This window comes from Nothobranchius furzeri, chromosome 10 (assembly GCF_043380555.1).
Source record: "Nothobranchius furzeri strain GRZ-AD chromosome 10, NfurGRZ-RIMD1, whole genome shotgun sequence".
Taxonomy (NCBI): domain Eukaryota; kingdom Metazoa; phylum Chordata; class Actinopteri; order Cyprinodontiformes; family Nothobranchiidae; genus Nothobranchius; species Nothobranchius furzeri.
Window position 1 is genome coordinate 35,662,089 of NC_091750.1, and position 12,110 is coordinate 35,674,198.

Here is a 12,110-nt window from a genome sequence, read left to right on the forward strand (position 1 = left end):
ACTGATATGGCTGCCAGGTTGCACCTGCAACAGAAACACTTTCATGTTTCACAGCATCGTGTTTCAGTTCCTGCTACACGGTGGATGAATTTAATTTTTAGAGTTACTTTTGGAAATTGTGGCACATTTATCACTTTTTGTTTCTGCCCCCCCAGCCCTGCTGCCCCTCATACCTTTGTCTACAGATTTCTCCAGCACCATGCTGGTCGGTCGGCCATACTCAAAGGTGATGACAACATCATCAACCACCTCCAGGCTCTTGTTCCATGAAAGGGTGATGTTAGCCAACAGTGGCTCTGGATACCGGGACCATGTGACTGTCTGCCAGTAGGTGATGAGCCCACTCCTCTCCCTGTCTCCCATCAACTGAGGGGGGTGAGACAGGTCAGGGCTAGAGGCATCACACTCATCGCTGCACAGGTATGGGTTCTCCTGTGTACGCAAACAAATATGTCAGCTAGAACAAGCGGGGCAACAGACACAGGTGCATATGACGCTAAGTGGCTTGTGCTCTGCTGCTTTGCACACGGCTAACGATTCAAACACACGATCAGACAGGAAGTTATGTGAGACACAGATGTTAGCATAAAATGTTGATACTAGACTGAGATGAAGGGTGGACAGCAAATATTATTATTATTATTATTATTAAAGAGTTTTTACCATTAATTTCTGAAAATATCCATTAAAATGTTGTTGAAAATGAAGTACATGATGTCCATTATTATTATTATTATCATCATTATTATAAATATATATATTTTTTAATTATTATTATTATGTTATTATTATTATCATCATAATCATCATCATTATTATAAATATATATAAAAATTATTATTATTATTATATTATTACATAATGTACATACAATACATGTTGAAAATGAAGTAAATGATGCCCAGTTGTTGTTGGGGCGACAGTGGCACAGGAGTTAAGAGCTCACCCTGTAATCGGAAGGCTGCCGGTTCGAGCCCTGCTCAGTCTGTCACTGTTGTTGTGTCCTTGGGCAAGACACTCAACCCACCTCTCCTGCTGGTGGTGGTCGGAGGGACCGGTGGTGCAGTCAGTGTGCATCGGGGCAGCTGTGGCTACAGTGTAGCTCATCACCACCAGGGTGTGAATGGGTGAATGACTGATTGTGTTGTAAAGTGCCTTGGGGGGTTCCAGGAGTCTAGAAGGTGCTGTCAAATACAGGCCATTTACCATTTAGTTGTAAAATATTGGCAGTTTAGTAACATAAAACCTTAAAAACCGGGTTTAAGTCACACGGGAGCGGGTCTAAGACTCCGGGCGATGCCTTATTAGACGCAGTTCTACGGGAGCCTGTGAGGACAAATCGCATTTACTGATTTGTAACAAACGGTTTCCAAAATTTCCCCATTCATAAACATCGCCCTACATATTTACCTCTCCACTCGTTGCCAGGGATGAAAGGGTGAGCTCCCAGGGATTTTGACCCTAATGGCCATCCATTGCTACTTGAACACGAAAATACTGTTTGTATGCAATGATTTAGGTATGTGCTGCCCCCCATCGCCACGGGAAATACACATAGTCACTTTAAGTGTTATGTTGAAAAATATCTTGAAAAACTGACTTTTGAACGATCTGATCTACAAACCTCTTCTTGGTAATTTCTTATTAAAAACAGAGAAAATTGCACCAGAACTCTAATCGGTCGAAGGCAGGGGTGCCCAATCCTGGTCTTCGAGGGCCGGTATCTAGCATGTTTTAGTTCTAATTCTGCTGATGCCTGATGAGATGCTGCACAGGTGATTCAACCAGTTAATCAAGTGTGTTGGAGCAGAAAACCACAAAACCTGCTGGATACTAACCCTCCGGGACCAGGGCACCCCTGGTCTCCGGGATCAGGGCACCCCTGGTCTAAGGAGCAGGCCAGCATGTTGGAGGCGTTTGTTGATGCAGAAATCTTGACTCACCTGCTGTTTCCCTATCACTGTAAACCCAAATGTTGAAAATAATCAAAAATACTGAGTAGGTGACACTCATAAATTAAAAGAAACTTTTTAGAACTCAAATGTGTTGAGTTGGTTCGACCTTTTCTTTGTTTTAAGTATATAGAACTCAAACTTTTTAATTAATCTGAAAAATAAATATATATTTGTAGTGAGCATACCTTAAATGAACCAATAAAGAACAACTGAACTTGAATAAGTACTATTAACAAAGAAATATGAATCTATTATTTTGTGTTTCTATATTAATCTATTCATCTTTGTCAACTTAAAGTGTGTCTGATAAACAGACGTATAAATTTCTTAAAATATTTGTAGATTTAAGGGAAAAAAACAAGCACAAACAAGCAATTTTGGTGGATATCAGGCACAATAAAGAACTGGTGGGTGAGGTGCATTGTGGGTAGTCATGTTTTTAGTTTTTTTTTCTTTTATTTTGGGGTGTTTATGCATGTTTATTGAAGGGGATTGCTCTTCTTAGTTATTACTTCACTCATTGTTGCAAATGTGGTGTTACTTTTTGTATGATGTTGGCACCATAAGTGAGGAGGTTGGTCAAAGGAATGACAAGGCTGTACCGTCCCGCTTTAATTAATACTGAGATGGTTCGCACCAGATGCATTTGACTTGGCTTTGGGTGTTTAACTCTCATTGGCTGTCAGCATCAATGGGTGAGTGTGAGTCATGTGCAGTTAGCAACTTGTGGTACGTAATCACTTACACCAAAAATTATGAGTTATATCCACTTATGCAGTTTGAGTTAAAAGAAACATTTCATTTTGAGTATATTTTCTGTTTGATATGAGTTGAAAATGTTATAAATTTTAAGTGAATTACTACCTAATCATAAGTTCAGGAATATCAATATTTATAAGATAACATTGAGATAATTTAAGGCAACTGCAAATGTAATTTTTATTTAATGTAAACTTTAAATATTTAAAAACATCACTTAAATATTTTTGTGTAATCAGTTACAAAATAAGTTTTGAGTTCTGTGAACTTTTTAAGGTTTACAGTGTAGTTTGAGGAGGATCGGGGCTCCAGTTAGACAGGTGGCATGATCTGGTTTTGACTGCTTATTCAGTAGACAAGTCAAAAGGACGAGGCAGTTGGGGGTGGTTACAGATTTGATTTGTTGTGAACGGAAGTCTGACGCTTTTTAAACTGAACATTTACTCAGAGGAGAGCAGGCAACCGCTTGAACGAACAACTCCCCCGAGGAGTCAGAGTGACAGATTAGCTCTAATCCGATCAGCGAGTAAGCGGTTTAACCCCAAGACGTTACCTGACGGTGCCAACTGTCACACTTTGGCCACAAAACTCAATTGTCTAAATAAACTTACTACACCTGGCGCTAACTTACCAACTCTATCAACGATCACATCCATCATTTTTAAAAGAGAAGTTTGTTTGGCGACTTGCTGCCACGCAGCTGCAGGAAATGACTAAAAAGTACAATAATTGTATTAGGAAATGTGAAATACACACGTGTAAAATGTTTTCTTCAGGTGATCGCAGTAAGTTATTTACATTTGTACAAGACCGCAGTGGGTGCGGCTGTTCTGTTGGAGGTGTGATGTGAACAGGTGCGTTGGGTCTGATGATGCAGAGTTGGTCCTCCTGATGTCCTCCATTACTCCACATGTCAAAGAAACAATATAGGGTGTCTGGACACTCACTGTCGTGGCTGATTGAGAGGAAGTGTGCTCTTAGAGTTGTTTTTGATTCCTCTACACAAAACTAGAAGAGGCCAGTCCTAGTAACATGATTTTTTGGAGCTAAAGGGCAGATCCTGGTCTAGAAGAACACCGATGCTCCTCAGATTAGTCCTCCGGGATAAGTTAATGCCATCCAGAGAGTCCTCGGTTTCAGGGAGTCCCCTGAGCAACAGCTGAGGTGGACACAAACCGTCTGCACATGTCCTGCTGTCTGCCTAATTGTTCCATTGGGAGACTGAAGTTGTGCCTGAATTAATAATGAATGCAGAAGATAATGAAGCAAAGGCCTAACTGTTAATAATTGATTTGTTGTGGTATAAAGAAAATCTAAATCTAACAGCTGGATTACTCAGAACTGTGAACCAACGTTTACCAAACACTGAGCGGAGTTGTTTCAGAGCAGCGATAAAGTTGCTGCATTTTGTACCATTTGTGACTGTTTATGTGACGGTTGGCACCAGCAGTCTGGGGAGGGTGACCCGTATTTCCTCACATCCAGTCTGGTCTGATCATTATTTACACCTGGATGACTTCAGCTTGTTCAGCTGTGTGTATAGAACTGACCAGTGTGCAGAACCTTTCAGGTGGGTTTCCACAGGTGATCCCAGGGGGGTCAACTCTAATCTGCATGAACTCCTTCATGTTGGCTGACGGCGGCTGACAGGCATAGGGCTGCCACCCCACGCCTTCCTCTGAGCTGAGTGAGGAGCTGCACTTCTCAAATGGATTGTCAGTCTGAGACCAGCACATTGGCAGCAAGAGCACAAGGAGGAAGACAGATAAATGTGACCAGTCGGTGAGCCATTTGGGTGGGGACATGGTGGACTTCAGTCAGACAGAAATTTGATTGGCATCCACATTTCTCCAATAAAGTTTCAGCTCCTTCATGATTTTTTTAAATAGACAGCAGGTGAAGGTTTGTGTGAAGTTGGCATGATGACAGTGTGAGCAGGAATGTTCCTAGTGATCGGCTGTCCACCAGTGAGACGTGTCTCCAACATTTGTCCTGAAACAAACCAACAAGGACACTCAGAACCTTATTTGTGGCATAAAGTTTTTATCGCTAAACCTCTGCCTGACTATAGTGCTGCACCACGGTAGCAGAAAGGGTAACACCATCACTGGAACACCACCACCTTAACACCATTACTGGAACACCACCACCATAGCACCACCACCTTAACACCATCACTAGAACACCCCCACCTTAACACCATTACTGGAACACCACCACCATAGCACCACCACCTTAACACCATCACTAGAACACCCCCACCTTAACACCATTACTGGAACACCACCACCATAGCACCACCACCTTAACACCATCACTAGAACACCCCCACCTTAACACCATTACTGGAACACCACCACCATAGCACCACCACCTTAACACCATCACTGGAACACCACCACCTTAACACCATTACTGGAACACCACCACCATAGCACCACCACCTTAACACCATTACTGGAACACCACCACCGTAACACCATCACTGGAACACCACCACCTTAACACCATTACTGGAACACCACCACCATAGCACCACCACCTTAACACCATCACTAGAACACCCCCACCTTAACACCATTACTGGAACACCACCACCATAGCACCATCACCGTAGCACCATTATTGAAACACCACCACCTTAACACCATCATTGGAACACCACCACCTTGACACCATCACTGGAACACCACCATCATAACACCATCACTGGAACACCACCACCATAGCACCATCAGTGAAATACCACCAACTAACACCATCACTGGAACACCACCACTGTAGCACCATTATTGAAACACCACCACCTTAACACCATCACTGTAGCACCATTACTGAAACACCACCACCTTAACACCATCACTGTAGCACCATTATTGAAACACCACCACCTTAACACCATCACTGTAGCACCATTATTGAAACACCACCACCTTAACACCATCACTGGAACACCACCATCATAACACCATCACCGTAACACCACCACCGTAGCACCATTATTGAAACACCACCAACTTAACACCATCACTGGAACACCACCACCATAGCGCCATCACCGTAGCACCATTATTGAAACACCACCACCTTAACACCATCATTGGAACACCACCACCTTAACTACATCACTGGAACACCACCACCTTAACACCATCACTGGAACACCACCACCGTAACACCATCATTGAAATACCGCCAACTTAACACCATCACTGGAACACCACCACCATAGCACCATCACTGTAGCACCATTATTGAAACAACAACACCTTGACCATCACTGGAACACCACCACTGTAGCACCATTATTGATACACCACCACCTTAACACCATCACTGTAGCACCATTATTGAAACACCACCCCCGTAGCACCATCACCGTAGCACCATTATTGAAACACCACCACCTTAACACCATCATTGTAGCACCATTATTGAAACACCACCCCTGTAGCACCATCACCTTAACACCATTACTGGAACACCACCACCGTAACACCATCACTGGAACACCATTATTGAAACACCACCACTGTAGCACCATCACCGTAGCACCATTATTGAAACACCACCACCTTAACACCATCACTGGAACACCACCACCTTAACACCATCACTGGAACACCACCACCTTAACACCATCATTGGAACACCACCACCGTAACACCACCACCTTAACACCATCAATGGAACACCACCACCGTAACACCACCACCTTAACACCATCACTGGAACACCACCATCATAACACCATCACTGGAACACCACCACCGTAGCACCATTATTGAAACACCACCACCGTAACACCATTATTGAAACACCACCACCGTAGCACCATTATTGAAACACCACCACCGTAACACCACCACCGTAACACCACCACCTTAACACCATCACTGTAGCACCATTACTGAAACACCACCACCTTAACACCATCACAGGAACACCACCACCGTAGCACCATTATTGAAACACCACCACCTTAACACCATCACTGGAACACCACCACCTTAACACCATCATTGGAACACCACCACCGTAACACCATCACTGGAACACCACCACCGTAACACCACCACCTTAACACCATCACTGGAACACCACCATCATAACACCATCACTGGAACACCACCACCGTAGCACCATTATTGAAACACCACCACCGTAACACCATTATTGAAACACCACCACCGTAACACCACCACCTTAACACCATCACTGGAACACCACCACCGTAACACCACCATCATAACACCATCACTGGAACACCACCACCGTAACACCATTATTGAAACACCACCACCGTAACACCACCACCTTAACACCATCACTGGAACACCACCACCGTAACACCACCATCATAACACCATCACTGGAACACCACCACCGTAACACCATTATTGAAACACCACCACCGTAGCACCATTATTGAAACACCACCACCGTAACACCACCACCTTAACACCATCACTGTAGCACCATTACTGAAACACCACCACCTTAACACCATCACAGGAACACCACCACCGTAGCACCATTATTGAAACACCACCACCTTAACACCATCACTGGAACACCACCACCTTAACACCATCATTGGAACACCACCACCGTAACACCATCACTGGAACACCACCACCGTAACACCACCACCTTAACACCATCACTGGAACACCACCCTCATAACACCATCACTGGAACACCACCACCGTAGCACCATTATTGAAACACCACCACCGTAACACCATTATTGAAACACCACCACCGTAGCACCATTATTGAAACACCACCACCGTAACACCACCACCTTAACACCATCACTGTAGCACCATTGCTGAAACACCACCACCTTAACACCATCACAGGAACACCACCACCGTAGCACCATTATTGAAACACCACCACCGTAACACCATCACTGGAACACCACCACCGTAACACCACCACCTTAACACCATCACCGGAACACCACCATCATAACACCATCACTGGAACACCACCATCATAACACCATCACTGGAACACCACCATCATAACACCATCACTGGAACACCACCACCATAGCACCATTATTGAAACACCACCACCTTAATACCATCATCATATCAGTATTAAATTGATTCTGATCCACTGCTGTTGAGATTGGGACTGTGTTTTCTGTGCTACAAAAACAAAGCCCCCCCGCGAGGACAATGAAGTGAAATTGGTTGCCTGATCACTGTAACACATTCTCTCAGCGACTATCCAAAAGGATGCACTTATGAAAGCTACATTCTTCCAGGAGGTCTCAGAGAACTTGAACTGATTTGATATATTAGTTACCTTTCATTAGCTCACCTGTTAGTCACTCACCTGCTCCGTCCCTTGGTGACTCCAGGTTGGATCAGAGTTAGATTATGTAGGAGTTTTCCTCTTTCAGCTCCCCTTTTGTATCTTTTTCATATTCTCTTCCTCCTCCGTGCAACCCTCATCTTTATTAGCTCTCTTGTCTCAGTTCACCTCCAATGTTTTTACTCCCTCCTCTACCTCCTCCTCCTCCTCAACCCCTCCTCCTCATCCTCTCTCAGCACAGAATGAACATCAGCTGACTAATCATGACTATCTGATCTGATCACTGATCAGTGTTATTATTAATGGAGCTGTTGAATTGTAATGTCATGTTAGAGTTAAAAAGCAGACGATATTGTTGGTTCTTTAAGAAATTGTCTAAGACCAGGAACATATGTGAATCCTTTAATCTCGTTAGGTTCTTAATGAAGGATCAGGATCAGGAGTTTGTCCAGATTAGAACAGAACAAAATTATTATTGGTGGCGAAACAGTTTTCAACAGCAAAACGGTCAACCAAAACAAAATAATAGTGAATGGGTGAAATATGAAACAGGTATTTAAAAAAAAGCCCAAATGTTAAAAAGTGTATCAAAAATAAGCCAAATTTTAATGAATACCATGTTTAGAAGGGACTGTAGCGTACATATATATTAAATGATCAATGAGAAGTGATCCATCCATCCATTGTCTGAACCCGCATTGTCCACGTAGGGTCGCGGGGGGCTGGTGCCTATCTCCAGTGGTCAACTGGCAATCAGGCGGGGTACACCCTGGACAGAGAGCCAGTCCATCGCTGGGCATGAGAAGTGATATTCCATTTAAATATGAAATATCAGTCGGATTGGTCTTCCCTTATACAATTGGATTATTTGACACAGCTCCTATGGGTATTTGGAATGTTATGTTTTCACAGAAACGTATGGATTTTTAGGATACATATCCAGTCTGCATTCAAATGTTAAAATGGTCACTTAAGAATTCCAGGATTTTATTGTGGATATAATTTCTACTGGTAACAACATAGCTGTTAATATTGCCATTTTGGCGTGTAGTCCGCAATTTTTCATAGAACAAATTATATTATTGGTTTGTAATGGGACTTGTAAAGAAATTGATTATTAAACAAATGTTAAAATGGCTTGCCATACCACACATGACAGCAGCTTGGCAAATATTCTAGAGGCAGAACCTCCTTTTGAAACCTCAGTGGAGAAGTGCGTCATTAGAGTGGAGAAAAATGTGTCCAGCTGATGCACTTTTTATGGACATTTTACAAATGTGAAGATTAAAAACACGATTTACTGAAAGGATTCAGGTTCTGACTTCCACTCCTTTCCAGCAGGTGGCGATCACGCACCTGAAGCTGAAGTAACCGGATGTGTGGTTTTTAAACCACAGCATCACAGTGACGTCATCGTATTTACGAGGAGAAGATGGCGGACGCGGTGACCGTCGGGGTGAATCTGGACGCCTTTTCTCATGCCATCAGCGGGATCCAGGCGTTGCGATCCAGCGTGACGCGCGTGTTCGAGTCCCTGAAGGACGGCATGAAGAACTGCGAGATAGACCTGACAGACCGCGAGAAGAAGAACTGCGAGCTAGACCAGATAGAACGCGAGAAGAAGAACTGCGAGCTAGAGCAGATAGAACGCCAGAAGAAGTTCATCACCGAGTTCCAGGACAACCTGCAGGCGGTCAACAGAGACCTGAAGTGAGTCCGGTGTTGTGACTATCCCTGCTTCCTCGTCGAATATTCCCACCGCAGAGTGTTACGACAGTGTCGCTCTCGCTTACAGTATCGTAACACGCTTATTAAGCACGATTTATTTTAAATAGGTGATATAACTCAAAGATTCAGAACTGTAGTATAATTATTAGCAAAAATTTACAGTGTTTGTCGTGATTTATTTATGAAAAAGACCGCGTTTGTCGAGATTCCGTGAATGACGGTGAACAATAGGTGTTTCATTAGCTACAATTCCATCTTTTAGTTCTTTTTAAAACACAGAAAGGTTTTATTTACTAGCCACAAACGAAACGTTGCAGGTAAATAAAACCTTTCTGTGTTTTAAAAAGAACTAAAAGATGGAATTAGAATTTCAACACAACAAGAACACGCCAAAGATGCGTTACCTACAAACTTGTCGAAGCCGTATGTGGCGTTCACGTGAATCGCGTAAAACCGAAGAGTTTTGCACTGTTGTTTTGTAGTTGTCACCTTTTTCACACCCTCCGAGTTTACACACACACACACACACACACACACACACACACGCACACACACACACACACACATTAATCCACGTTTCAATAACACCTGTGAGCTAAAACATCTGAAAACACGACTACAGGTGTTGGAACTTGAGTAACTTGGTCACATCCAGACAAGTCACAAACAATTAAACTATGTCACTGACTACTGTCACTAACCAATAGCATTCTGTCTCTTCCACACCTCTTCACCGCCCAGCGAGCTGGAGCGTCTCAGTGGTCTGGTGGGCCGTCCCTCAGAGTCCCATCCCCTCCACAACAGCGGCCTGCTGAGTCTGGATCCAGTTCAGGATAAAACACCTCTGTACTCTCAGCTGCTGCAGGCCTACAAGTGGTCCAACAAAGTGAGCTGCTGCTTCTTCTCTTTCTGTAAATCAGCAGCGTTCAGTCTCCACCTGACAGGCTGGATGAGGGTGGAGCTCAGAGTGGAGGTATCCCCTTTAGGCTCCTGATGTGTGTGTGTGTGCGTGCGTGCGTGTGTGTGTAGCTGCAGTATCATGCTGGCTTGGCCTCCAGTTTGCTGAATCAGCAGTCACTCAAACGATCAGCCAATCAGCTGGGACCTTCAGCTAAAAGACGACCCAAAGTCCAGCCCAGCACTCTGGTCCTCCCTCTCCAGTGAGTCCTTCTGAAAACTGATCAGACAAATCATTATGACCACTAGCAGGTAAAAGCAGAATTTCCTCCCCGTCCCCTACCTGGGGTTAGAGGTGCGTGGGGTGTGTCTGGTGCACCTGTTACAGAAGTCACACCTGTTGCTCTTCTCTACAGGTACGTGGATGACGTTATCGCTCGGATCGGCAGGATGTTTCCTGATATGACCATCGAGCTTTTCAGACCCAACGGGACGTCAGCTGTGCTGCTGGTAAATATATGTTTTTATTTTCTTGTACAGGTGTGTTCGGAGCAGGTGACAGGTGGGTCTTCTCTCTCTCGCTCGCTCGCTCTTAGGTGACGCTGGGGAAGGTGTTGAAGGCCATCGTTGTCATGCGCTCACTCTTCATTGACAGAACGGTTGTTCGAGGATTCAATGAGAATGTTTACACCAAGGACGGAAAGGTGGCTCTTCACCTGTCAGGTAGTCACTGATACAGAGGTCCCCGTGGTAACCTGTTCGTTTGTCCTCCCCAGCTGGACATTTGGACCAAATCTCAGTATCAGGTGTTCCAAAAAGTAAGACTCGTCAGTTAACACGTTAAAAACTCAACCGATTTAAATGTCCAGAGCTGAGATTGGTTTTGACGTTGCTAGGTAACCGACCACGCCACTACTGCCCTGCTGCACTACCAGCTGCCCCAGATGCCCGACGTCGTGGTCCGGTCCTTCATGGTGAGGCTTCAGTAAAACTAATCTGCCTGCTACTGTCCCACCCGTCTCACTTGTCCTACCTGACCCACCTGTGCCCCTGCAGACATGGCTGCGGAGCTACATTAAGCTCTTCCAGTCTTCCTGTCAGCGTTGTGGACATTTCCTGCAGGATGGACTGCCCCCCACTTGGAGGGACTTTAGAACCCTGGAGGCATTCCATGACACGTGTCGGATGTGAATCTACACTTCCTGTTTCCATTTGTGTAAAAATATTTAAATAAATGTGATTTTTTTTTTAAGTGTGTTATTTTTTAAAGCATCGCCTAGCTGGAGTCTATTTAGAGATGACAGATCAGGCCCAAGTAAAGTGAGTAGCAGTAGTTCAAACGATGGATGATATGATCAGAAACTTCAGCAGGAAGACATTGTTTTCTACTGAGCTCACCTGTCTCTTCAGCCAGAAAGAACCATCAAGAGATTTTTCACA

The 12,110-nt window shown here is 44.2% G+C and overlaps 2 protein-coding genes across 7 annotated transcripts in view; one reads left to right on the forward strand and one right to left on the reverse strand.

The window, feature by feature from the left end:
• The window catches only part of LOC107386303 (netrin-G2), a 22,713-nt gene extending 13,173 nt beyond the window's left edge, over positions 1–9,540 (reverse strand). The window contains exons 1-4 of one of the 5 annotated variants that reach the window (XM_054730307.2): positions 9,402–9,540; positions 4,265–4,706; positions 174–432; positions 1–24 (exon numbers count right to left, since the gene is read on the reverse strand). The exon at positions 1–24 is cut by the window's left edge and continues 122 nt beyond it. In XM_054730307.2, the coding sequence (XP_054586282.2) occupies positions 1–24; positions 174–432; positions 4,265–4,519 (538 nt within the window). In that variant the 5' untranslated portion in view covers positions 4,520–4,706; positions 9,402–9,540. Of the gene's footprint in view, positions 25–173; positions 433–4,264; positions 4,707–8,051; positions 8,753–9,401 lie in introns of those variants that run through there. The other 4 variants (XM_054730309.2, XM_054730305.2, XM_054730306.2 and 1 more) reach the window with 4 other exon arrangements.
• med27 (mediator complex subunit 27) lies at positions 9,478–11,922 on the forward strand. Of its 2 annotated transcripts, XM_015960441.3 has the most exons (8): positions 9,478–9,755; positions 10,515–10,659; positions 10,803–10,933; positions 11,087–11,180; positions 11,267–11,374; positions 11,447–11,488; positions 11,567–11,644; positions 11,727–11,922. In XM_015960441.3, exons 1-8 carry the CDS (start codon positions 9,478–9,480, stop codon positions 11,859–11,861), a joined length of 1,011 nt encoding a protein of 336 aa, XP_015815927.1. In that variant the 3' UTR covers positions 11,862–11,922. The 2 variants fall into 2 exon arrangements, with proteins under 2 accessions (XP_015815927.1, XP_015815928.1); XM_015960442.3 differs by lacking the exon at positions 11,267–11,374.
• Positions 11,923–12,110: the final 188 nt, after the last annotated feature.

Bases quoted from the DNA above. Each gene is read 5' to 3' on its own strand.
- med27 (XM_015960441.3), top strand. From the start codon at position 9,478: ATGGCGGACGCGGTGACCGTCGGGGTGAATCTGGACGCCTTTTCTCAT. The intron at 11,181-11,266 runs GTAAATATATGT...GCTCGCTCTTAG, and splicing joins GGACGTCAGCTGTGCTGCTG to GTGACGCTGGGGAAGGTGTT. The intron at 11,645-11,726 runs GTGAGGCTTCAG...GTGCCCCTGCAG, and splicing joins TCGTGGTCCGGTCCTTCATG to ACATGGCTGCGGAGCTACAT.